Below are 27939 nucleotides of genomic sequence, written 5' to 3' on the forward strand. Positions count from 1 at the left end.
CAGCAGCCATCTCATACTATCAAACAGGGGCTTTTTGAGGAAATTTTGCCAAAAAAATATTTTTAACAAAGTAACTGAAAGAAGAAACCAGGGCAATTTTGTATCTATTTACTGAACCTTCCATCCAAGCATAAGCAACAATAGGATAGCACAAAGGAATTTGCTTCATCAATGACCTCTCAAAAAGTAACATAAAACAGAGCTGAAATATCCTGTGCATCTCAGCTTCTAAAAACATGTTTCAGCAAAGTGAAGTACTTCAAATTTTGGGAAAAGTTGCCCTCATCTCAGCAACCTTCATTGACTCTGACAGAGTCAAACTTGGCTGAAATACAGGGATCAAATTTAAATACTTGTCTCAAAAAAAAAAAAAAAAAAAAAGGGGCACTCCACCTAAACTGTTCCTGACATATTTGTCCAACGTGTTTTTAGGAAAGGAAAGCTGTAGTGCATTATACTAGGAAATACATCAAACTCCTAAACACCAGGTCTCTACTTTAAGATGGCTTCCCACTTACATGGCACATATCTTATTTTCCAGCTCTTCTTCATGGAGAGTCAGATCTTTTTATGCTAAAGATTTTGAATTTTCAGCACTACATAAAGAAAAGAAATCACACTAGCCCTTTACACACAGTTCCAGACGGGTAGCAAAACCACACACACAAAAAGCATGAAAGTTTGAACTAATTCAGGCCAGGCAGAAAATAGATGGTATTTTTTACTGAGACTTCCAGCAGCAGGGGAAAATCTTTTGCTGCCAAGTTTGTGCTGTTACTTAGAATGAAGAGTCAATAATCAAATTTAAAATTCTGCCGAGAGACCTAGTGATCTGGAAGGAACAAAAACAAGCATGAGGAAGAAGTCTAAGCTGGAGAAAATGCCACACAACATGTTTAGGGGGAGGAAAAAACCCAAATGAAACCCAAAAAATACTTCTTACTAAAGAAATAAAGGTGAGGGTTTTCAAAATGAGAGAAGGTGAGGGGGTTTCCTATGAGCTGAAAATTGGGATTTATTTTATAATATTTCCAGATCTGAGTAGATAGAAAGCTCTTGAGACTCAATGGGAAGTATGGAGAATTTGCAAATGGAAAACCTAGTGCTTACATTCTGAAAAGGGAAGGAATTAAGAAGCTAGGGAATTATCAATCATTCACTTTAACTTGGATTCCAAGAAAAATCCTGAAAGAAATAAACACACACATTTCAAAAACACAGAGAAAACAAACAAGACAAGTAACAGCCAAAAGGGATCTGTCATCAATGAGCTGTCACATTTCCTTCAGTGAGAGGGTAACAGGCAATGTGGATGAGAGACAAGCAGCCAGGTGTCATTTATCTTAACATTAGAAAGATTTTTGACAACATCTCAAATTACACTCTCAGTCATAAGCAACCTAGTGAAACAGATTTAGCCCCCGAGGGCTGGGTGCAAATTATATCAGAAAGCTGAGGAAAGATAAAATTTGTAGTTGATTTACTGTCAGAAGGGAAGGCATGGCACTAGGTGTGGTCTAGAAAGGTCTATTGTTAGTCTGCTATTTTTCAACATTTGTAATAACCACTCATTTTGTCTGGATCATAAAATAGAGTATATGGTGATCAGATTTGGGCAGTAACACAGGAAAAGGTCAGAAAACTCATTTCAGTCTGAAAAAATGAAGCATACAGTTTAACAGGGACAGCTAGCAATACATTATGGGTCAGGAAGGACAGAGGTAGCCGCTCTCAGGAAGAAAAAAAGATCTCAGGGCTCTAGTAGATTGTGATATAGTGAACCAATGTTGTGCAAAAGGGGCAAATGGCAGTTAAATGCAGATAGATACAACAGTCCCCCTCTGCTTTCCACTCATGACTACATGAAACAATGTTTCTCCTGTACTCTGCACTAACGAGACTGCAGTCAGAACACTTTCTGAAGGTTAGGTCATTGTGTTTTCCTTTGAAGACGAATCAAATGGGGAGTCCAGAGGAAATCTGCAAAGATTACAAGCACGTCTAGAAAACACGATCTATGTGACTAAATTGAACAAATTCCTGTTGTATAGCCTGAAGAAATAACATAACCTAGGAGGTAAAACAACGGTCTTCAAATACATGAAAAGGATGAGGATGTGAATGAAGTACACTGAATAAAATGAGCTATAGGCTTAAATTATAGCAATAAGGAGTAAAGTTCAGTATTTATAAGACACTTCAGAGAGATAAGAGTAGCTAAGAAATTAAAGACAATGCCTTCAGAAGCTGCAAAATCTTCACCCTTAAAACAACATAAGTGTAGAAGATGTTAACTTTATCCAGGGGCTAGAGAGTCTCTTGAGATCCCTTTAGCTGTCTTCTGTAACAGAAAGGCAGATTTCAGGTACTAAATATTTTGAGAACAAATAAAAATATCATAACTAGGCTAAATAAATAGCAAAATAGAAAAATATCAACGTAGTCTCTTGGCAGTTAAATTCTTTAGGCTGTCTTTTGTGATTTTACAGAATACCTATTTAGAAAAAAATATTTACAAGAATAAAGTAAACAAGAAATGGTAATGATCCTACTTTTCCTATGTCTTGTATAATTAATGATTTTCATTTTAAATATTGTATGGTAAATTGCTTTTGTTTACAAGGAGAATGCTTCTTTAAGTGTTAGGGAAAGATGGTCTAAATAAAAGAAATCACCACTGCTGCAATAATAAACTGTTTCCCACATAAGGGAACTTAAATCAGTTTATGATATATTAAGCATATAGTGTGTAAAAAAGAAGTCCAAATTGGAGTCCTATATGTGAATGGAAAACTGGTAGAGAAGTTGTCCTTATCCATTAAGTGATGCACAACCTGAAGCAAAAGAAGATCCTAAATGAGTAACCAGGTTTATAACTCAATAAGTCTTTCATGGCTTTCTTCTAGAGCTCTTGCTAAAGACATAGACAGTCTTGTATTCATTCACAAAACCAAGTATAGGAGTCTAGTTGTTGTATGCTTCCTAGCATTTGCTCAAGGGATACAGGACATTGCCTCTGAGGGGATTATTAGCAGGTCAAACCCACCAAACAAATAATACCCAGAAAACTTTAGAAGTGATGGCCACATATCTGAATCGTTTATACAAAATAAATATTTACAGCTCGCCTGCTCCAACCAGCCCACATGCTGGAGGTTGTCCAGCCTCCCAGGGCAGCCCAATACTTAATTATCCTCATCCTTAGAATATTCCAGCATGTCTGCATTAGATATCTCTCACTGTAGTTCAAATCCACTACTTCTCCTAATAGCTAAATTAACTATGCCTAACAGTTTGTTCTTTTCCTGAATAATCCTTTCTGTACTGGAAGAGATTAACATAACCCCCCTCAGTGCAGTTTGCTTCAGATTAAACAACCCTGGTTTGCTCAATCTTTCCCTAAAGGCATACTTTTAGATGGCTGATCATTATAATTGCTTGCAGCTGGACTTTCTCCAGCTACTTTGCTTTTGAAAGTGAAGTCACAGTTCTGCTAAGGAGCTCACAGCACTGAGGAAGAGAACAGATGAATTACATCACTTGTCTAGGAGTTCCTTGCTGCAATGGCCCCTGGTGATGCAAATCAGTTAACCATTCCAAAGGCATTGCCTAGTTTTAGTGTAAGTTTTCCGTAAAAGGGGAGTTCACTTCAATTCCTGCAGTTACCAGAAAGAGCACTGCAATCCTCCTTCTTTGACCCAGTCATTTCAAGCGTATTTTACTGACATATTCAACAGTAAATCTGAAGTTACAATTAAATCAGCTATGCATTCTTCATTCCCTGTCTTAAGATGTACTAACATCGCCACTAAATCTAGTGATACCATTTTGGATATTCAGAAGATAATTAATTCCCCATCTTTAATTTTTTTTTATTTTAAATAGTGTTTGGGGATTTATCATGATGAAAAGTCCTGGATAAATATTAGATGACTATCCTAAAGTAATTAAAATAATATTAGTGCAAGATTAAGAGAATTGCAGCAAAACAAATAGAAAAAAATAATCATACAGTAATGTTCTGCTAACTGCTGATTATTCTCTTTCATCATAACCATTGAAGGCCTTTTTCATTTTCCATTTAATGATTTTTAATTTAGTGGTAGACTTATGCAACACAAATGAAGAATAATTAATTTAATAATTTGGTTTCCAATTTTTGCTTTTAAGGACTTTTAAATAATTTGCTACAAGTTTTAAAGGGCAGCTCAATTTTCAAATGACAAGACATATATATAAAGTTTGGAGTGGGGCGGAAGGAGAAGGGGAGAAGAGTCTGGGGAAGAAACATGTTCATACTCTGTTTCACACTGGAACCTCACAAAACAATTCACTGCAGAGTTGCTGAAACTACCTGCTATGCCAAGTAGCATTTGTCAATGCTAAAACTCACATTAGCTTGTACCAGGGGAGTAGCTAACCCTGCTCTGAAGTCCCATATATGAATGCAAAACTCTTCAGGAATTCATTTAAAAGCTCCTGAATTTTTATTGTTCTATCACTGCACACTTTTTTTTACTGTGAAAGAGAAAAGACTATTTTAAAACGTAAGTGCTACGCTTGTAATTCCTTTCTGGTTTGTTGAAAAAAACAGGAATACTCTTGGTCCTGTTGGTTATGGCTATTCGAAAAAACAATTCATTCTAATCATACCACTTTTACAAAGGATGAACACAAAAAGCTATAAAATATCTACCACCCACTCAAGATCCTGTGACAAATTCACAGCCAAACATACAGCTGCAACTTCAGGTTTCATTTGAGGAACCTGACTTTCACTCACCCTGACAAGGTGAGAAAAAAGTCACTATTCATCCTAACTCTCAAGCAGACACTGTTGCACCAGCAATTTATTATCTTTCTAATGAAGAAAAAATAGTTATCGGATTTCAGGGTATTTTCTCAGCAGCCGTCTTTTATCCATTTTATTTTTTGTTTATTTGTTTGTTTTTTCTCTAGAGCATCAGTCAAGAAATCTATTTCACTGAGAGGGGAAAAAGACTATTAGGACCAAAGAAGGAAAAAACTTCGGAAGGAAGACAAGTTGTCGTTCTTCTTGGGTTCTTCTAAGGTCATTGGTTCTTGAATTCAGGTTCTATTTTGATTTTCAGTCATGTCTGAAATAGTTTCTGTCTAATATGTGCACTTCTTAAAATCATTTAATGCTCTTTTAACATCTGTATTAAGCCTATTTCCATTACAAAGCTTTTTATATTAATACAACCCGTAACCTTTCAATACCATAAAATCCAATTTTATTCCATGTTTCTTGTATTTTTTGTCTTGTCTCCACTTCTCATCTACTGTAGCCTACTGCTGACATTTCTTTTTAATCTAGAATTGGTCCTTAGTAGGTACAATTTTCATATTGACCTCAGACACTAGCAGTAGGGAAGAACAAATCCTGAGTCATACTACTTGAGCAGTGCTAAGATCAGGACTAGTTTTGTGAAACCTAACTAGTCTAAGACCCATAATAGTTTCTATTTTCAGCCTTGTGTGGAATACAAGAAGATAGCAGTATAATTTTGAGAAGAATAGAAGAACCTAAAACATTTTTGCTTGTCTCATTGAGTTTTACTTTTAACCCAGCATGAACAATTTTCAGTCAGATAACACGGGTTTGTTAGAATGGAAGTTTGAACTCTACTGCCCTATTACATGCAGGCAGAAGAACATTCTGCAGGCCATATGATTGTCATATTTTGTTTATAAATACAACCATATAGAGCACTAAGTGCTTTTGTTGTGTATTTCACTGAACTGTGTTCTTTTGTTAAACACAGGGCTTAGGTTCAGCATTTTAAAAACATCTATCAATTATATAATTGCTACTACAGGAAAAGAGGCTTTCTGAATTCTTTAATGAAATATAGTGGCCTACAGCAAAGCTCAAAATTTATTTAATGCAGTTAGAGAAAACATCAGAAGTTTTTTGAGTCATTTTCTTTTACCATGTCACAAGAAAGAGAACTAATGCATTTTGAACCTGTAACTTCCAAAAATAATTGACTAATTCGTGTGTTGATGGTTTCCTTCAGTATTAGACACAAGACATGAGGCCTAGAAAAGAAGAGAAATCAAATACTGATTCAAATCTCTTTATGATCTGGCTGCCTGAAGGGAAGCTCACTGTCAGTGTGAGGTTCTCAATTTTTACTAGTTCACCAATCACTGTGCTTAAGGCTGATGATGGTTCTGGCTGTCTCTCTGATACTTCATCACATCAGTGTAATTTTAATTTATAGTTTTCATCATAAATCAGGATCATTATGGAAAAAATGGATGCCCCTGAGTCATTTATATCCTCAGTGCATACACTCCATAAATCTGAAATATTATGCATCTTATTATTTCTAAGAGAATGTTGAAAATCTGTTATTGTAAAATCTCTTTTTTATCTTAGCAGAACTCTTGTGCTCTGGTGAAAAACAAAACAAAACAAAACAAAACACACAAAAATCCCAAACCGAACAACAAAACAAATACAAGTGAATTCTGTCTTTAAAATTCACTGTTTTCACTTGAAACACAGAATCATAGAAAGACCTGGGTTCAAAGCAACCTGAAAGATCATCCAGTTCCAACCCCTCTGCTGTGGGCAGGGTCACTTTTCACTAAACCAGGTTGCTCCGAACCCCATCCAACCTGGCCTTGAACAGCTCCAAGGAAACATGCAGGATTTTTATATGCTTTGGAATTTTCTTAGGGAATACTACCACATAAGTTGATATCCAGAGGAGCATTTTAACTGCATCAGCTACATGTATGATTTTGAAATCATCAATAATTGTGTTGGCCTGAAGACTCATTAATGAAAATCACTAACTTGGAAGAATATGGATTTAGATCTACATATTTTTTTTCATATTGAGGTTTTTAAACACAGATTTTGGTAGCCCAAAATAATGCATAAGCTCAAAATGCAACCTGAGATTGTTTCAAACTGTATTGAAAAATATCTGTGTGGTTTTGGTTTTTTTTAAAGTCAAATATTATATTTTTTAAATTCTTTAACATCTCGACTTTTCTTTTTTCAACTGGTATTTAGCTTTAAAAAGAGAACATTTTTAAGAGGAGAAAAAAAGATGTTCAGAATGAACCAGAACAAACTGAATGGGTTTCTAAGGGAAGGAACTCAGGAACTCATTATTAAAACTTCAGGACTGGGACTATTTCCATCTACTGCCACTGACAAAAGCCACCAGTCGATGTCTCTGTCTAGCCCTTATAACAGCACACGCAACACAGAACACAGTTTCTACGGGTGAATTCATTATTAATCATAAAAAGAACTTGAATTCAAATCATAAGTGCAAGCACAAGCAAGCTTGTTTCTAACAACTTTCCTTGTACAGATATTACATGGTTGAGAGCTCAAATTTGCTAAACCCACACATTTATAGAGAACTTTTACGTGTGACCTGGTATGCAAAATACTGTTGCAATATGAATAAAACATATTTTTTTGCAGAAACAGCTACCATTGCCTGGATTTTTACTCATTATAAAAGCCAGAATTTTTTTGGAAGGAAGCATTTTAACTCTCAGATTTCCTTGAAAATTGTTATCTTTTTCTACTGATAAAGAAAACAAAATTATGAAAGTAGACAACAGAAAACACTGACAGTTAATGTATCATTAATGAGCAGAAGTTCTAAAGTAATTATTTCTTCCTTTAAAATTATACTAGAAGTTTTAAAGGTCTGGTTGTTTCCACTACATTAATATCACTTAAAGTCAGGAAATCTTGGAGAGTAAAAGGACTTTACTAAAAAAGTTGTAAATTTACATGGTCAGAATCATCACACAATCAAGTTCTTTGAGATTACTGTTGGATATTTCTAAATATTTGCTTTCAGAGTTTCCTTGTGTCTGTCAAAGACTGAGATACCTTATTCAAACTTAGGAACCATGCAAAAATTTAAATTTGGAAGATCATTATTGTTTCTTAATTTATCTACTGTATCAGCATTTTCATGTGTTTGTTTTATAAGAATTACAAGAGTAGCACTGATCAGTAGCCATCAAGTGCCTGTATCTGGAAGCTGTAATTGCTTCAGAGGAAATTTAAAAGGTCAGTTAACCTAAAGGAGAGCATTAATGTTACTGAAGTCTCCATGAAGAAACCAGAATCAGAGCTGGAAGGCTCTGCAGCTGCTGAAGTCTGCTGAGAAAGCCCCTCAGGGAGCCTGATACAGAAGCTTTATCCAGCCAGAGTCAGAACTTTCTGCCCAAAGGGAGGACCAGAACTGCAAGGAGAAAGGAACAAGTCTGAAGCTTGACAAGGACCCCACAGAGTCAGTGAAACTTTGAGGAGCCAGAGACATCAGCAGAGCAACTCTGAATCCTGGGGTTGGTGAGGAGCCAGAGACACACTGGGGCTGGCTACCAGGGAAGAAGCCACAGCCTGGACAAACCTGCAGCCAAAACCTGATATAAATTAGCAAAGAGCATCTTAAATAAAAGGAAAATGGAAAAGTAAGGGGAATGAGGAGATAAGAAATAGAAAAGGGAAGCCTTTCAATTAAGTTATATAGATGGAAGATACATTCCAGTTTGTCTTACATTAATTGCTCCAAAGGTTGGACTGTACTAAAAATCTGATACTTTCATAATTTATTTTTTGACAGGGAAAATAAAAAGATGAATAAAAACTATGAATTTTCTGAAGTACAATACCAGCTGTATAGATGACCATAACCATAAACACATCATAGTTACAACATGTTACCATACGATTTGAGGAAGAAATATCTGTAAAAACCAAGGTAGAGGTGTCTAAAGAGGCTATCTAGCTTACAAATACTCACTAAAAATCATAGTTACATGTGTCTTCATTAAAAGAAAACTACATGAGAAAGGATACAGGGGTGAAAGTATTACATTTTAAAAGCATCTCCTTTAAAGAGCAGCAGGGTAAAAATTGCTCTGCCATCTTAATGCTGCTTCACTTTCAATAAATATAGATGTTTTCACAGAAACTAATGAAAACATCCACTGTGTTCCCTATGATTCATTGGCAATCAAAAGCACTTCCTAATTTGCAATATGATGATCTGGAGTATTGACAATCATTCAAAAAAATTACTTGGTTTTAATATATTTTGTCTGGTGAGAGGAGGCAACAGCTTTTCCACGGCAGATCATCATCTGTCATAACTGCCATCAACACCTGCTAAGAGTTTAGTGAATGTAGAAACAGGAAGAGAGAGAGCCCTGTGCCTGTTTGCATCCTGGCCCGTGTGAGCAGGGGGTCTGCAGCAGAGCAGGGGCTGGTGGAGCACGAGCAGGACCCTGACACGAGGCTGGGAGCAGAAGGTGGCAATGCAGGTTGCTGTGCCAGCCCACTCTTACCTTCACAACCCCACAGGCCAGACAGAGCTTGCCTGAGAGTTTGAACAACCAGTTGTATCCAGCACATGAGCTCATGGAGGTGATAAAAGAGAGCCAAAGAACATTCTAACACATCCTTAACTAATGAGAGTTAAGGAGAGGCATTCTAAGATAAACCCTTTCCTGTCAGATTTGTGGTCAATGTGGTTAGCACGGTGTGGTTTCAGTAGTATGAATACCCATCAATCTAATCATATTTCAGAGTCCTCTGAGTACATATACATGAGGCAGAAATAATGGGACTGAAAAACTACAGGCTTAATGAAAAATTTAGAAGTCTAGAGGGAGATAGAAAAAGGTAGATCATAATGGAACTAAAATTGAAGCAAATTTTTAGGTAGCTTTTAGATATTACTATATAACTGTTTTGTTAGTACTAGCATTTGTGCAAAACATGTGTATCAGTTTTTGAGTTCATTTGATAAACACTAACTTTTCAGAAAAATGTAGCAATTAACAAAATCTGGCAAGTTTTCCATAGTAGTTATGATAAGAATCTAACTGTAGTGTTTTCTGGAAATTAATGTTTAATATTAAACTTGTTTAACCATTTTTTTTTCCTTTCATGCCTTTCAACAGACCAGGTATCAGGTTAGTGAGGGAAATAACACTGCCACACAATCTGCAGCACACAGCTTCTGTTGGTAGATTTTTTTATTCGGGCAGAATAACTAAATAAATGAGTCCCTGACAAGCAGTTACAGATATTAAATTGTAGATATGCTAAAGTGGTTTAACAGCTGTGGATGAAAATGGGGAGCTATCATATGTGTTACTGCGGATAGCACTCAGGTAATTATTGCAAAATAGTCTGAACAGAAGAATAATTAGTAAATATTTCCTACACTGCTTCTGTTACGCTTCATCAGGGACCTTTCACATGGAAAACCAGAGATATTTGAAACCTTCTTTTGATGGTTTGATTGAATTCACTGCATAGACTCGCTTTGGTGGATTTAATCATCAACTCACACTGATGTCCTTCTCATCACCCTTTAGCAAAACAACACTGGTATTTCACATTTGCCAAGGTACCCAAATAGCTGACACAACACAAGTTTATTGCATACCTAATAAGGAAAGAGATTAACTTCAGATTTTTTTTTTCTCTTTGCATGAAGACACCTTCCAGCAAAAAAAAATGCCTTGGATACAAAAAAATCTCAAATTAAACTTCGATGCCTATCTGTCATACTACTAATAATGTATTACTAATACTAATGTAATACATACTGTAATACTAATACTAATGTAAGATATCCTCTGAATTTTGTTGGGATGGTAATTTTCAACCCAAATATAATTCCATGCACAAGTAGAACTTAACTACCCCAAAACTTGCGAAACACATTAAGACAGCAATGAAAAACATCATCTATGGAGGGGTAAATGGTATGTTTTTATTCCTTCTGCTATGAAGTAATAAGGAACAATACAAATCCTAGTTATTCATATAGAAAAACACCAAAGTCTCCCTTTATGTTCAAGGAATATTTTTATTGCAGTAGTTCATCATCCCAATGTTTTAACTAAATCAGAAGTGGTTAGAATCCAAACTTATCTTTTATGAAATACATTTCCATCCTCTTATAATATTTGAAATCCCTGGGCAATTTACCTGTCCCCATCATTTTGTCTGATACATTTTTTTAAAGGAAGAGTTATTATTTCCCTGCCCAACTTATTAATCACTCTGAGGAAAAACAGATACAAAATTATTTGAAAATATCATCTGAAGGAGCTGATAACTCAACCCATCTGACTTGAAAATATAAAGAATTTGTTTCAGGCAATTGTGCTATCTTTTACTGTCTTCTCAAGAAAAGAGGGGAAGTGCTTTGTTCTGCCAACTGACAGAGAATAAATAATATTTTTAAAGCATTTAACTTAATTTAATAATCAAATTAATAGTCTGCAATGTCAATATCATAATCAAATTGGTAGAACCATAGAATCATTTAGGTTGAAAAGACATGTAAGACCATCAAGTCTAACCATTGGCCTAACATGGCCCAGTACACCACTAAACAATGTCCCTAAAGGCCACATCTACAGATCTTTTAAATACCCCCAGGGATGGTGACCACTGTTGCAACCTGTTCCAATGCTTGATTACCCTTTCAGTGAAGAAATTTTTTCTAATGTCTGATCTAAACGTCTAAATCCTGGTGCAACTTCCAGTAGTTTCCCCTGTCCCATCACTACCTTCTTTCAGGTAGTTGTAGAGACCATTAAGTTCTCCTCTGAGGCTCCTTTTCTACATAAAAAAATAACCAAGCCCAGCTCCCTCAGACACTTCTCACAACACCTGTGCCTCAGACCCTTCACTAGCTTCATTGCCCTTTTCTGGACATGCCCCAGCACCTCAATGACTTGTAGTATTCAAGGGGAACCTTATTGCTCTCTACAACTGCCTGAGAGTAGTTGTAGATGGGTGGAAGTCAGTCTTTTCTCACAGGTAATGAGTGATAGAACAGGAGGAAATGGTTTCAAGTTGTGCCAGGATAGTTTTAGATTTCATAATAGGAAAAAAATTCTTCCTCTGTAAGGGTGGTCAAGCAATGGAATAGGCTGCCCAGGGAAGTGATGGAATCACCATCCCTGAAGATATTTAAAAGACTTGTAGATGTGACCTTAGGGACATGGTTTAGTGCTGGGCCTAGCAGTGTTTGGTTGGGGGTTGGACTCAATGACCTTAGAGGTTTAAAGCAACATTAACAATTCTATGATTCCATCAGCTGCAGCCACTCCACCAAGTACAGAGGGACAATCCCTGCCCTGGCCTCACTATTTCTGATACAGCCAGGATGCCACTGGTATTCTTGGCCACCTGGGCACACTCTTGGCTCCTAATCAGCTGTGTCAACCAACACTCCCAGGACCTTTTCCACTGGGCAGTTTTCCAGCCACTTTCCAGCACTGCCTGGGGTTTTTGTGACCTACGTGCAGGACTTAACACTTCACCTGGTTGAACCTCATGCAAATGGCCATGGCAATTGATCCAGCCTGTCCAGAGCACTCTGGAGAGCCTTCCTACTCTCCAGCAGAGCCTGCTCAACTTGGGTCTCATCTGCAAACTTACTGAAGTAAGTAAGTAAGTAAGTAAGTAAGTAACCTGATCACCTTGTCCAGATCATTGATAAATACATTAAATAGGACTGGCCCCAGTACTGACCCCAGGAGAACACCACTTGTGACCAGCTGCTAACTGGATTCACTGTCATCTCTGGATGGCCTGGCCCTCCAGACAGCTTTTTACCCAGTGAACAGTGTGCCCATCCAAGCCACGAGCAGCCAGTTTCAAGAGGACAATACTAAGGGAAACAGTGTACTTACGTTCAGATGAAGTTGATTACTCCACTGACCAATTACTTTGTATTCTGTACTTTTATTGGTGATTTGATACTGAAAAATATCATAGCGTCCAGGAGCATCTCCATTTTCATTGAAAACAACAGGTGTTCCAGCACTCCCTGAAAAAAATATTAGGACGCAATAAATCCATTTAAAGCAATTTTAAAAATATATATTGAAGAAAAAAAAATAGTTAGAAATTGAACAGGTTCTTCATAATGCAAGTACACTATGATAATAAATTCAAAAACCTCCCAAAGACAAAATGTGTGTTATTAACATCATCAAAAAATCTACCCTATGATTCTATGAAAATAATTTTAAAATATAATCCTTTGCAGTCTTTTTCTCTGGCTGTTTGGTTGTTTGATTCAGGGTGTTCTGTGTGTGTATTATAGAACACTAGGAAATTCTAGGATAAAACAGAAATTAAGAATTTTCTTTTGAAATGAAGAAAGACATAATTTCATTTTAGGATATGTATACTTGGCAGTATATGAATTACACTAAAAATTCCCCCATTACATACGAAAGTATTATTACTATCATCAACTTAGGAGCCAATACTCAAAAAAGACCCCGAGATGCAAATGTTTAAATTGTGTCAGTTAGTATGCTGTTTCTAGCACTGACCAGCTATGCAAAAATATTTTATCAAAATAAATCAAGTACATCAGCTGTACTTGTTGCTCTCTCCTCTATACATGACACTGCCTGACAAAAAAGGCCATTGCTGAAGCTGTCAAAAGCTATAAATTGACACTGTTCTTACTTCGATCAACAAAATGTTCAAAGATTGAAAACTACACATCTACCTTGGCAACCAGACCAGCCAAATTAGAACACATTTTGATGGATTCCCTCAAGGTGACATCAAGGACCTGCAATCCTGCAGAGACTTTTCAAAAACCACATCCCTTCCCCAAATTTTATATACATATATATATATATATATATATATATATATATATATATTCATATTAAAGGTCCATTGAAGAAAAATCAAGTACGCTAATGTTCTATTTCAGTGAACAGAGATTAAATTAATCTTTACTGGGGGAAAAACCCAAACCACCACAAAATGCCCCCACAATGTTTTCATGCTTCTCTATGTGAACAACCATATGAAACATGCGAACATCCATATGAAAAGAATAGCCAGTTCATAGAAAATTTCTATACTATAACACATGTTAATGTATCATCTAGAGGCACTAAATCCACTGTGAGTGGTTTCCATAGAATGGAAAAAAAAAAAAAGAAAAAAAAAAAAAAAAAAAAAAAAAAAAAAAAAAAAAAAAAAAAAAAAAAAAAAAAAGCTTGAAGTTCTGGATACCTATTAAGCAGAAGTAAGCCAGTAGAAGTGGGGGCAGTCTAAACACTCCAGGATTTCAACATAAATTCTTCTCGTATGTCTGTCTCTCTTTCTCCCATAAAGCATTTTTTTTCTCTAAAACATTTTGTTTTGAAGAACAGCTTTCATATAAAATTGATATCCAGTGAAATAAACAGTGTTTTGAGAGTGACAAGTGGCACATTAAATACTGTGCCAATTTCACAGTTCTGCCAGAAAAATTCTGGCTGCAAAAATTGAACGTGAGCAACCATGGAAGAAGAGTATCAAAAATTATGTGTGGTAAAGACTTAAGACCCCATGAAGATAGAAGAGACTCAAGAGAAAATTTTGGAAAGCTCTTCATGCTTTGCTCCCAATTCTTTTGACAGAATAAAGGGCAAGAAAAATCCCAGTCTACAATCTTTCAAGCAATGAAATTATTCTTCACTGCTCACACAGCAGGTTGATGCAATAAATTTCTTCCACACAATAAACACATACTCAGCTGTTGTTGGTACATACTTATGGAGGTAACCTTCAAAACATTTCTCTATAGTAACAACAGAATTTCATCTTTCCACTCAGCAGCATTTGAAGACCTCTTGGAAAAACTGACATTTTTTTATGAACAGATAGGAAATGTCCTTGGTATCCCTTAAGACCAATAGGAACGTAAAATATTATTATGCTCAGCACTAAGAACATGAGCTTATAATATATGACTGGCTTTAGAAATATCTTGTGGTTTTGGTTGGGATAATTTTATTCTTAGTAGATTGTATGGGACTCTGATTTGGATTTGTCCTGAAAGCTGTTGATAACACAGGGATGTTTTAGCTTTTTCTGAGCAGTACTTACAAAGAGCCCAGGTGTTTTCTGCTTTTCATCCCACTGTACCATTGGGGAGGCTGGGGATGCACAAGGAGTTGGGAGGGGACACAACCAGGACAGCTGGCCCCAACTGACCCAAGGGATATTCTCTACCATATTAACATCATGCTCAGCATATAAAGCTGGAGAAGGAGGAGGAGGAAGGGGACATTTGGGGAGATGGCACTAAGTCACTCTTGTGTGTGATGGAGCCTTGCTTTCCTGGGGATGACTGAAAACCTGCCTGCCCACAGCATGCAGTGAATGAAGTCCTTTTGCTTTGCTTATGTGTGCAGCTTTTGCTTCACCTATTAAACTGTCTTCATCTCAACACACCTGTTTTCTCAATTTTACCCTTCCAGTTCTCTCCCTGACCCAACTGGTGGGGGACGGAGTGACTCTGTGTGATGCTCAGCTGCAGGAATCAAATCCCAGCACACAAAGAGACTGACTAGTCCAGATCAGAACCATCTTTCTTTTTTAGTGTAATGCTGCTCTCAGTTACAGCATGACAGCATCTCATGCTGCACACCACGGTCAACAAGGACATAGAAACTTGCTACATTCAGCAGCCTCTCCAAATGAGCCCACCAAGATTTTTCTCATGAGGCAAAAGTCAAACAACCTTTGTCAAGTTAATAAAATCAGGCTTGCTAAAAGTTGGAATAAGTCACAGAAGATGTACATTCCCTAATACTGAGAAAAACCCACTATCCCTTTGTTAAACAGCAGATTTTAGAAAATAAAGTAACAGTCACAGTAACTGCTCTAAAGTATATTTGATTGTGTTTTACCAATGCTTCCATAACTTGTATATTCTGTTAACAAGGACACTATTACTTTAATCTATGTTTTATTATATTCATATTCCATTGTGGAATAAAACATTTAATGAACTATAACTAGGAAGTATGCATGACAGACTTGTGCTAATAAACCGTTAGCTGCATAACCAGGAAAGCAAAATTAAAGGCATTTGAAGAAAACCTGTGGATCAGACCAGTGGCTCCCAAAATAATGAATGCAAGATGGTAGCAGGAGTCTTGAAAGTGTAAGGACAGAATGAAAGTGTAAGACAAACTAGATGCCTCAAGGCTGTAAACAAACTACCAAGAGTTAACTAGTATTAAAAAACAGCGATCCCATCTGAAGAAAAATATGCCCTGGGGAATGATCTAAATGAACAGGGCATCTGAAAATGGACAGTCCTCAAATTGAAAAGATTTTCTAAGAAAATATGCTTTGTTGGATCGTCCATCAAATTAAATAGCATAGCTCTGTGGAAAAACTGATTAACACCATATAGAGATCAGATAATAAACCATGTGGAGAAACACTGTAGGTGACCAAAACAACTAATCTCATGTGAGGAGGCAAACCCGGATTCAGTATACAGTGCTCTAACAAATGCCATCGAAGTACACAGGTGTCTCTTTTTCTGACTACCTGATTTGCAGAAGTGAGCACTCTTGATATCTGGTACTGCCACATATACTCTATCATTACCATTGCAGGGAATTGCATTGTAGTTCAAGTTTAAGACAGAGAGCATTTAAATACTCCTCTTATTGAGCATTGAGGTCTGCCGGCTAAACCGAAATTTAACACACTGTGGAGAGAAAATAACATAGAATACGACAAAGACCTGAGGCAGTGAGCCAGGACTACATAAATTCCAGCTTAGATAAAAAGTACTTTGTGAAACCACAACAAACAGTTCTAGAGTGGGGTATTTATATTAGAGAATGAACTTGGCTAGCTTCATTGGGAACCATTCATTGTGAACAAAAATGTTACTTTTTCTTAGGATAAATGTTCCTATAATGCTAGTGTAGAACACCAGAGAGAATAGAAAGCAGGCTAGTTCTTTTTAAAAAAATAATAATTTGATTTAAATTTTTAAAAATTTTATAAAACTATTTATTTATTTTTATTTAAAAATCATTTAATAAAATAGCTGAAGAGAAACGTGGAAACTATGTCTTTGAGCATTTCCACATTTTATTCTATATCTGGTTATGTTGCCATATGTAATTTTAACTCACGAATGACTCAGGTAATTGTATTCAATCTGTCACCATTTTAACTAAATTTTTAATTTATTCTGGATGTCTAAAAGAGAAGTACCTGGTAAAATTTCCAGACTAATAAGCTTGGCTAACTATGGAAAATCATGTGTGAGCTTTTACATTCTTCATCTCCCCTCCGTGCCAATCTTTTCTGGTTTGGGTTGGGTTGAGTTAGAGTTTTTTAATACTAAGACATAGTTACTAACTTATTTTGAGATCTGTTTTGTAAGTATCTCTTTTCTGAGCAAAGGACATAAATACAATTTTTAGGTGTAAAGAAATGTGCTGGTACTGAAAGAAATTCTCCCTCCTCCTTCCCACTTTACAGCAATCAGCATTAAACAGCCCTAGGTGTTAAACTAGCACCTCAGATAGACATTTCAGAATGTTTCTGTGACCTCGGCTGTTTATGAGGCTCTCAAAATGCAGGTTAAACTAGCCAGAAAAGTTATTTAGAGAGGGGAAAATGGTAAAATGTATGAGGTCTTCAAATCAGATTCAAGGCTGTGATGGACCCTTTTGAATTTTCAATGCCTAACACAAATATCAAGGAGGACTCTTTCTGATAAGCAACTGTTGTAATACAGGTCCTTTGTGCACTGGACTTGAAAACTCACATTCTTCTGAAGAAATCTTTAAACAGGTACCTTGATATTCGGGAGATGCTGCTCAGCAACTACCTAATCCTTCATGTGCCTACTTCATCAAGTTTCATTTCACATGATTCTAAATTATCTCCTCTTGTACTGCAGACTGTAATATTAGACGACTGTGAGGTTACAGTGTGCACTTGGCCAACGCCTTCCAGTGAAATTCTCCTTACATTTCAGGAAGTGGGAAAGAAGTGGATTGACTTGTAAACCACAAGTTTATGTGTAGTACTGGCCAAGTGCATATCAAAGTGATTAACACATAAAGGTTCTTAAATTAAGAACAGTGCTGAGCTTTGTTTAAAAATAAATATTTTAAATCAACACACTTGGATTCTTCTCATATGAATATCGTTAAAAATATTTCTTTATTTTGAGGTTCTGTTACTGCAGTACCATGACAGAAATATATTAAAGTGGTAAGTCTCACAACTGCCATTTACAGAATATTCTAACTCTAGGGGAGCAGATTTCATTATAAAGCTTGATACCAGATACAAATCTTTTATTTCTGAAATCACATTTCTATGGATTGATATTTCTTTTTTTTTAAATCTGAAATTAAAACTACTTAAGCTGAGTCTTCATCCTTTGAGCCGTTCCATATAAACTATTTTATCTGCTATGAATCTAAAGAAGAAAGTCTGGATTGAAGGGTCGGCCTAGAAGAATGGAAGTCAAGCAGTTATGTAATGCACTAAAATATAATTAACTATTATGTACCAAAACTTCAGAATGCACCATATCTTAGCATTCAGCTTTATGGAGAGACTGCTCAGATTTATAGGATCAACTCTCATTTCATTAATTCATGCAAACAGCTTCAAGTACTAGAGTTAAAGGTTTAGATTTTTTTAACGATCATTTAATTCTAAGCTTTTAAATGGAAAAAGTACTACAGAGATGAACATGAATTAAATTGTTCTCAGGAAAGTACAAAGAGGGAAGGTAACTATTTGAACTTTCAATACCAAGAATGCCCAGAGAAGAAAGATGCATTTGTAAAATTAAGCAAGATGTCAATGAGACAAATGAAATAGAAGGTTGAAATGGAATAAATGGAAAGAGTCAATACAGGGTGTTATAACATTTAATACCAAAAAAACCCCAAAAAAAACCCAAACAAACAAACAAAAAAAATAAACAACCCAAAAAACCAAACAAAAGCCAAAACCAAAAAAAAAAAAAAACAAAAAAACAAAAAAAAAAAAAAAAAAAAAAAAAAAAAAAAAAAAAAAAAAAAAAAAAAACACCAAAAAACCAACCAACCAACCAAAAAAAACCCCAAATAATGATTTAAAAAACCCAACACCCACAGAAAATTGTAAACAACTGATCAAAACTAGCAAAAGTTAATTTGTGTATATCAGGCTATGAGAGAAAGAATATACAATGTACCAAGCTATGTGAGGTTTGTGATAAATGAAGCTGTTATCTGCTCAATCTCCACACAGCAGACATTTTCAAAGAATGAGCAACGTGGTTACTAAACTAAAAAACTATGTTTGTCTTACACCTATTCAAAATCTGAAAATACTTCTTTTCATGCTTACTCTACATGTCTCAGTTCAAGAATAGGACAATAAAACAGGATTTCATCCAGTTGCAGTAAACAGAGACCTTTACTGACATTTTAAATATCCTAAGATATTGAATACATCCACGCAGATATGCAGAATATGCATATGAGAGAGAATCTGTGCCTTTCTGAGGCAGCAGCTGGAGGCCAGATGGATACCCTGGGGTATCTTAAATGGCATTTGATGCCCATGTTTAGGCAATTTATCTTACTTACCACAGGGCAAATTCTGGCTGTTCATGTATGAATGCATAAAATAGAATGAAAGAGAAACTAGGAGTGCTACAAGAAATGAATTATGTACAGATTTGGGGCATATGTAATACAGATTATGGTGGTATCCTTTACAAGGCTTATAGAGAAAGTAAAAAAAAAATGGTACTGAAATAAAAGGATATGACAATTCCAGGTGAGACAGTACAACTTTACATTTTTTAAGCTGATGGACAAGAACTTAGCTGTGATTTTGCACAGAAGTGTATAATTTATTTGATGTTGGTCCTCAGCATAGTGAAAAATTAAAATGGTGTATTTCTGTGAAAGGAACAGTTAATTCCACTCATGTATAACATCAGCCAGGGCAAGTACCATAAGCACATGGTATTTAAAGTAACATAACAAGTAGAGCTATCTTCCTTACAGAATCTATTAGAGCTTCTTCCCACATCAAGCACAGAGGCATGCATCATAAAACTTACCCTGAAATGAATAAAATTCAGAGATGAGATTGAACTCTAGCCATCAACAGTATAGGAGTAGTAAAAAGCAAGTTGCCCTATCATTAATTAGTTGGTGTAACAGTGGTTATTAAAAGCAGTGATATAAATGCAAACTCTGGTTTATGCAGTCCTTCAGCTACAACTTCAAGAAGAATATACAGGAGAAAAATTCATCTACATTTTCCTTGTTCCCTACATTCTCTCCTGCAGCGTCTGTTATTGGCCACTCTCAGCAAATATGCCACAGTGGTGAAATTTTGTTCTCTCCCCCTAACAAATAACTCAACCCAAGTATAAAAACACAGAACTCTAGCTCCTCTCCTCACAGCACCTTGAGTCTACTATCAGAAAATATGTATACCTGTAATATGACTGTAACACAGATTAAATTTTGAATTTTGCCAGATAAAGAATTAAAATTGGTAGACACCAGTCTGCCATGATGACATAGAACTGGGAAGGCAGTTTTATATCTCCCAGTCTGGACTCAGCCTGTTCTCTGCTCAACAAGGCTATGCCTTGACCTCTCCTCCCAGTGGTGGGGCAATGCTGTGTGAATGACCTTCCCTGCTCCACTGCTAACAGGGACAGATAGGAGAAGTAGAGGAGCCACTTCACAAGTAGGTGCTACAGCAAGGCAGGAATTATCACTGCAGCCTTGTCAGAAGCATCCATCAATCCTAGGAAAAAATGTGATGAAAGAGGTTCTGATGGGGAAGGAGCTACTGGAGAACAGAAAACGAGCACCTTTGAACCTCCCCTGCCACCTTAGCTTTGTTCCTTTCACCTCTGGAAAAGAGATAGCTCTGTCCACTCATGGGAGGGGGTTTTAAGGAGAAGAGAGGCAGGAGAGAGTGAAACAAAAAGCTTGCTGTTCCATACATGTAGCCAAAGAGCTCAGTGCTACCAGCATATTTGAAAGAATACAGGCTCTTTTCATTCTGTACTCAAAAAATCCATAGAGACAGGTTTCATCTTAAAATCTAAAGCATACAGTGTGCCAGAGAAGATTGATTCAGTTCTACAGCTGAAGAATCCAGCAAGTCAAAAAAGCCGACAGGCTCAGGGAATGGATATTATATGCAATGGGAACAGATCACTCAATCTCCTAAAGATCAACACATGGTATAAAATTCAACTGAGAGATAAATACTACTCTAGTAACATACCAAAATAGTAGCAGGGTGATATGACATTATCTAGAACAAGCTAGCAGCTTGTATCAAAAGAGGAAGTTATAAGAGGGTGGTTAGATTTCTCATATAAAAATGTGTGAATAGATGCATAAAGTTTAGTTTGCACAGTATTGTAGACTGGATAGTATCAAATGCTCTTTGGTAGAAGATGTATCAAGTACGTGTGCATATTTTGGTTTTAAATGTTGTGACTGGGAATTCTTTCCTTTTAAATATATTTTGCAGCACAAGTAGTAGCAAGCACATTTCTTATAGTCTTTTTGAGAAGAGTTCAAGGTTATGATCCACAAAAAAAAAAAAAAAGTAGCTGACACATAGCCTAGGACGTAAGTGGGAGTGAAAGTGTAAGGAATCTTTTCCACAAATACAACCACAAGTAATTTCTTTTAGTATTACGAAAATGAATACACTTTAGGTAGACATGAATTTCTCCATTAAATCAGGATCACCTGCAGACCTCAGCATCACAGCCACGTTATAGGAACAATATATTCCCAGATTAAAAGAGTTTTCATACCATTTATTTATGTTGTCATGATTCTTGAGGCAAAAAACTTTTTTCAAGAAGCTGTAGCTATACAAAGCCAATCAAAGAGATCAGAAGAGATAGAGGGCATTCAGGAGTGTCCAAGATATTCTGCTACTTTTTTACCTAAAACTCTAATTAGCATACTCATAGGAAGCAGAGAATCATTGTCTTCTGACCATAAATCATCAGTTTACCTCAGTGTATACAAGGATGCAGTAAGACATACTTGAAAACTACATGGCATGAAGAGCTTGGTGTACCCTTCACCATTAACTGTTGTGAGATACTGAGGATCATCCCTATCCTGCTTGTTCCATTTTTTGTACTGTGTGGCACTGTTTGGTAAGGGTTTTGTTGTGCTTCAACCCCCCATCCTTTTATTTTTTTGGGGGGGGGGAAGGAAAGGTTGTTGTTTTGATTGGTTTTTGCTGGTTTTATTTTACTAGTCCCAAAAAAATGTACTTATTTCAGCACTGCTGACCTCAGTCACATTTTTTGTCACATTACAGGTAAGAGCCTATCAAGCTGACAACTGACAGAGAGTCTTTCAGATGATACCAGACTTTTCTCATCAGCTTGCACATACTGAATGTGAGAAGGCAGAGATGAGTTACAGCTGTCCCACTTCAGACTCTAGTCTGAGCATTTCCTGCCAGGATGAAAACATGCCAAGCAAATACATACATACCTCTGTGAATTTTAGAAGTCAAAAGACACTAATATAAAGTGTTTCAGATAAGGAAACAACTTAGTTAATACTAGTAACCTACAAGTGCCTGTACAGTCTCAGAAAGAAAGATTTCTGCCCTTTCGAAACACTCCAGAAGAATCCCCCTGCTATGGAACCACAGGAGAAAAAAGGAAATGTGGAGCTCAGTGAAAGTTGTGCCCAAAAGGTAGTGGGGCTCTCACAAGAAAAATGATCAAAGAAAGCCACACACTACTATAGGAATCAATGCTGACTGTGATGTGCAGGAACTAGTTAAGCTGCAAGGGCTGTCTGCAGAAAAAGTGAGCATCTGAAGAGCCATCTATTTTCTAGGTGCTGTTGGACAAATGTTTTTAGAGTTTGTCCAGCCCCTCAAGCAACTCCTCTGTATTAATAGGTTCCTGAGGCCAGTGAAAAGCAAATAAAAGTTCTTTGCTTCAGGAAACAGCTGCCTAGGGAGTGAGGCAGCATCCTGGTGAGTAAAGATAACCATCCTCAGAGTAATTGTAAAAATGTCATCAAAATGGGAAATGGTCCAGCTAACAGGCTTCATCCCCAATACAAGGATTGCTCTTGCAAAACTCCTAGAGAGCTTTTGTGATTTTGCTCCTCTGTCTCCAGGCTCCTGGAAGTCCTAGACCATGGCCACAGTTCTCAGATATCATTACTGACATCTTAAGATTCTGTTGCTTCTTTTCTAAGCCTTCATTATTTTTCCAGATATGATATATTGCTAGAATAAAAATGAACAGAAAACAGGCAAACAAAATCAGTGTCACATAATCATAGTTGAAATAATGGATTGCAGAGAGAAAAAAGGAACTAAACAATTACCTATTTAAGGCTTATATGAAGTGTAGTCAGTTTACCAAAAAAATCCAACACCCAAGGTACAAACCCACAGCCAAAAGCAATTAGCTATAAGAATGTTCTGAAAGCACATGAATAATTTAAGATTTCTCAAACAAGACACATCTGCATCCTTAACATTGTCTCATTGGGATTGTCATTATGTAATAGACATTAGTCCATTAACATTTAGTTAACAGACACCTGAAACATAAATGCCATTTTCTTCTCTGTCTAACCAAGCCTCATATACAGCTTATTATGACCAATGTACTCTCAGTCACTCGTGAGGATTGTTCATCTTGATGAACAAGATCCTATTTGACATTGAGCTATTTCCTGTTTTTCCTGGAGTGTAATCAGCTGTGTGTTAATTAAAATAATTAAACAGGTTAAAAGTATATCAGGGCATTTTCTAATATTGATTTCTATGAGTTGTCAGGGATTAAAACTAACCTTCCTTCCAGTGCTTCAGCTGGGGCTTAAACTCTGACATTTAGTGAGGACAAAGCTCTGAAGAGGAACTTTTAAATTCCATAAACCATTTTGTAGCTCAATTTCTTTTGTGTGGTCTACATCAAAAATGAACCAAGTTATGCGACTGTACACACACACACACAGAGCTGCAGGCCATGCTTCAATTACCACAAAAAATTTGGAGAGAGGTATCAAGCAGAAACATCACTGTCTGAATCACAGTTTTAAATTTTTCAAAGTATACAAGGTAATGTTATTTCAGCCTTATGACCTTGTCATGTCTAATTCTCTGATGCTTCTACAATGCAAAACCACCAAATACAATTCACAACAAATGCTACGTTATTCATTAAAGTATTACCTTGTGCCAGAAGGAGGGAAAGACTACAAAGCAGTTACTGAGAAGCCTGATGTGCAAGGAAAAAATGCTTGATATTCCTGAGTCCTTGAAGTCTACAGCAATAATTAACAAACTGCAATCAAAGGATAAGTAATTTATAGGTTTTTATTATCTTGTTTCTTTGTAATTACAACAACCATTAGTGAGCAACTGATGTCCACTGAAAATTTACTCTGTTGCCATGGTTATTTTAAGGCAATTGTAAAGCTACTAATCTCCAAAGACATGAAACAATATTAATGCTATAAAACATTTAAGAAGTAATTTTAGTTTACAACGCTTTACAATCTGTTTATGGGTCACAGTTTTACTGAAAAACTGACTTAAATTTGGAAGTAATTTAAAACACCTATAACCTATATACTCACTCCCATGCTTCCCACTTTTTAAAAACCCTACTTTAGAGATCATACTGACTATCTGGGAGGTCAGTCCAGGAAATCTTTCAGTATTAAATTTTCAGAAATTTATATACCAATGTCTATACTAATTTTATACCTTTATGGTTGTTGTGAAGGAGTGTAACTGGGCTTTTTCACTGACTCTTGCCTAGGATACAAGGTTATTCACCTGTTTAAATGGATCGTATTTGAAGCTGTTGATATCTGGGCATGTAATTTACTTTTATTGAAGACAAATGAGGACAATTTTTTAACAGGAAAACAAGTCCTTATTAGAAGAACAATATATTCTCTGAACAGCTGATTTCTCCATTCAAGGAGACTGGTGATGAGTGTTCTCCAGTGAGATATTTTTTACAGGTACTGTTCTCTATTAATATTATGGAATATAGACCATATTTTTAATGCAGTAAGACTCGAGGCTACACATCTCAATCTCCTCTACTGGTATGAGAAATTCACTTTCCAAAAACAGTCAGTAGAAATAATAACTACTAAAATTTTTAGTATTACTGAAATGCTATGGCTAATCTCAAAAAAACTTCCTTTTGGATCCCAGATATTAAATTCATGTAATGTCAGAGACTCTTTTTATCTTGGTTTAAAAAATTCTAAATCCTCAAGACCATGGCAAAAAGCCTTCTTTTGCAGCCAAACTCAATAGTCAAAGAAACCCAGATGGTGCAAAAGAAATTCTCCAAGAGTATTTTTAATCTTAAATTTTAAAGGTTTCTTTGGGAGCCTTGCTCAAACCATCTGCACTCATGGCATTGGGACACTTAGTTACAATAAGCATTAGACATCCTTCAAATCTTGGCATTATCTTCCATATATAAAATATGTAATACATATATAAATATGTAATTACAAAAAGCCGTATGCATCAAATGACAACTTTCTTTCTTCAGAATCATAAGGAAGACAGTTAAATTCTATTTAACGAGCTAATTAAATTAGGATTGCAACTGATTTTCACTATGAAAAAAAACCCCACAAAAGTTTAAAAAAATCTCAAACCCAAGAGATATATCTTACAGATGTGCTGTTTGGCTCAAAATTTCCAAAATAAATAAATCTTTCTGGTTTATCACTATATAGTGAGAGTAATATAAAAACATACCTTTTTTTTTTTTTTTTTTTTTTTAAACAGCTATCAAGGTTTTTAATATTTATTGTGCTGGTTTGGTTTGAAGTCCTTAAAAAGATACTATTTTCACATTTGGGCAAACCAGACAGCATTCTCCTTTGAATGCATACTCAACCACAGTGATGACACTGTTCTGATTAGCTGCTTGCCACAAAGGGGTTGTTTTTATCTGACTTAAATGTCAGCCTATCGGAAGCTCATGGAGTGCAAGGACCTGTTGAATTGCCAAGTGATGAAATCACACACCTTGAGCTGGCAAAAGACATGCCTGGCAAGCAGGCTGAACCCAGCAATACTGGGATGAGAAAAAGACTCAAACAGAAGCTAAAAATGTAGGGGGAAAAAAGAGCATCTTGGTTCTGGTGCTATTCAGAATATCAAAAAATCAGCTTCTAGGACTGACTTGAAGGTAGTTTTAATTGGGTTATCAACTTCATTTGATTATGCCTGGGTATCCAGAATCTAAGATCATGGCATTTAAAAATAATACATAATCTAAAATTTAGATTCAATGATAGATTCAATGCAGTTGTTGGAAGTCATGTAGCCAATAGTTTCACAGGTATTTAATATAGGCAGAGTTTTGCCAGCTTGTGAAGCCTCTACTAATAGCCACAGAAAACAGCACTGTGTGCTAACTTACCATCATGCACAAGTCAGATATTTTAAAAGACAGTAAACCTACTGTGCTCATTGGTAACTATGATGCAATATGAAGATCTAACTGCTACCATTACTTCAAAGACGACATAAACCCCCTAATTTGCTAACTGTAGCTCTACCTGCTTAAAATAATTTAATCATTCTTGCAGATGGTGAGAGGAAATGCTGTACTAGTTTGTTATTGCTCTAGGTACCTGGCAAACAGTAACTGGAAAGGACCTAGCCTAGTATAGATTTTCATTTCCTTTTGCTGTTTCCCTGTAAGAAAGTTGGACTTCTGTAGCCCATAAGAATAAAAATCAATATTGCTTCTGCAGTCTTCAGAGCAGAAAAAATCCCCTTACCAAAAATAGAAAAAAAAAAAAAAGCCCAAATCTCGGTATGAATAAAAACACAGGATAAGTAAAGTGTGATAGTGGGAATCTCTGCTTACTATAGCCTGAGCAACTGAGCAATGAGACACAGCCTGTGTTAATTACTACAACTTGAACCAGCTTGCTTCACAGTTATATGTGTCTGTTTATAAGGTAAAGTCCTAAGAAAAGAAGATTTAGTATTTGATGATCCCATTGTGTAAACTACAGCTACCACTCCACATAAGATGCATTTGAGATTTTTAATCCCATTGAATGATTTCATAAAAAGATGATTTACAGACTAATTCCCTCCCAAATACGTACAAAGACAAGACTCTAGATGCTGATCTTACAGAAACTGCCTAAGAGTTACAAAAATTGCTTCAAGGAAGGATCCTAGACAAGAGAAAGAATACTTTGCCATTACCACAGCCTGTCAGTTTTATGCTTCTTTCTCTAAATTCAAAACTCCAACACTTCAGCCCACTCCATTGTTGCTTCCTATGCTCATATCATAACCCCACTGGAACCCCATTGGCTTTATCACCCATCAAAATTCCAATAAAATAAAATAAAATTTAAAAAGTATTATTTTTAATTTAGGAAAATATTACAAAGCCTTTTCAGATTCTTAATTCTATCTCTGCAGTTATCTGGAGCCCTTTAAGATTTGTTTCTTTTGGGGGTAAGTTGACATATGAAACATGTAGTTGCAAACATTAGTTAAATAAAAAAAGTAATGCGCATAAAATCCTGTTTCCTTGACACTCATCTGATTTTTTTCTTTTTCTACAGTCTGAGGAAGTATTAGGTCATTTTGTAGCTGATTGTCCCAACTCATCCAGGCAGGAAAGCCTGGAGGAAGGTATCCCTGAGCTCCTTCAGAGGTGCCAACACACCCACTCAGTACAGTGCATTGTACCTTGGCAGCACAACCTTATAACCAGCAGAGCCTTCGCAGCACCATGTGGAGTCAGGGTGAGGCACCCACATGTCCCAGCGCCGCATTCCCCCCCAGACTCTGCTCTCTGAAAGCATTACGTGCCGTTCTGCTGAATTTACATGTTTGTTTATTTGCAACCAGTGTGAATCCTCCAGGTATACAGGTGCCAGACTGAGAATTTTCACCTTTCTTCACCTTTCTTCTTGCAGTGAGAGTGCATTCACATACCAAGCTTCAGATGGAGTGGTCTCACGTGATGTTAATGCAAGATCATACCTCATACCTGTCTGATGATA

The 27939-nt window shown here is 36.3% G+C and overlaps 1 protein-coding gene across 1 annotated transcript in view; it reads right to left on the reverse strand.

Moving 5' to 3' along the window:
• Positions 1-27939, reverse strand: part of GRM8 (glutamate metabotropic receptor 8) — a gene marked incomplete at both ends in the record, with an annotated part of 310092 nt that overhangs the window by 51314 nt on the left and 230839 nt on the right. Inside the window, one exon of the mRNA XM_083859657.1 lies at positions 12733-12869. Coding sequence (XP_083715783.1) covers positions 12733-12869 — 137 coding nt within the window. The remainder of the gene's footprint in view (positions 1-12732; positions 12870-27939) is intronic.

This window comes from Zosterops lateralis, assembly GCF_965231275.1.
Source record: "Zosterops lateralis genome assembly, chromosome: 4".
In the NCBI taxonomy this organism is placed as follows: Eukaryota; Metazoa; Chordata; class Aves; order Passeriformes; family Zosteropidae; genus Zosterops; species Zosterops lateralis.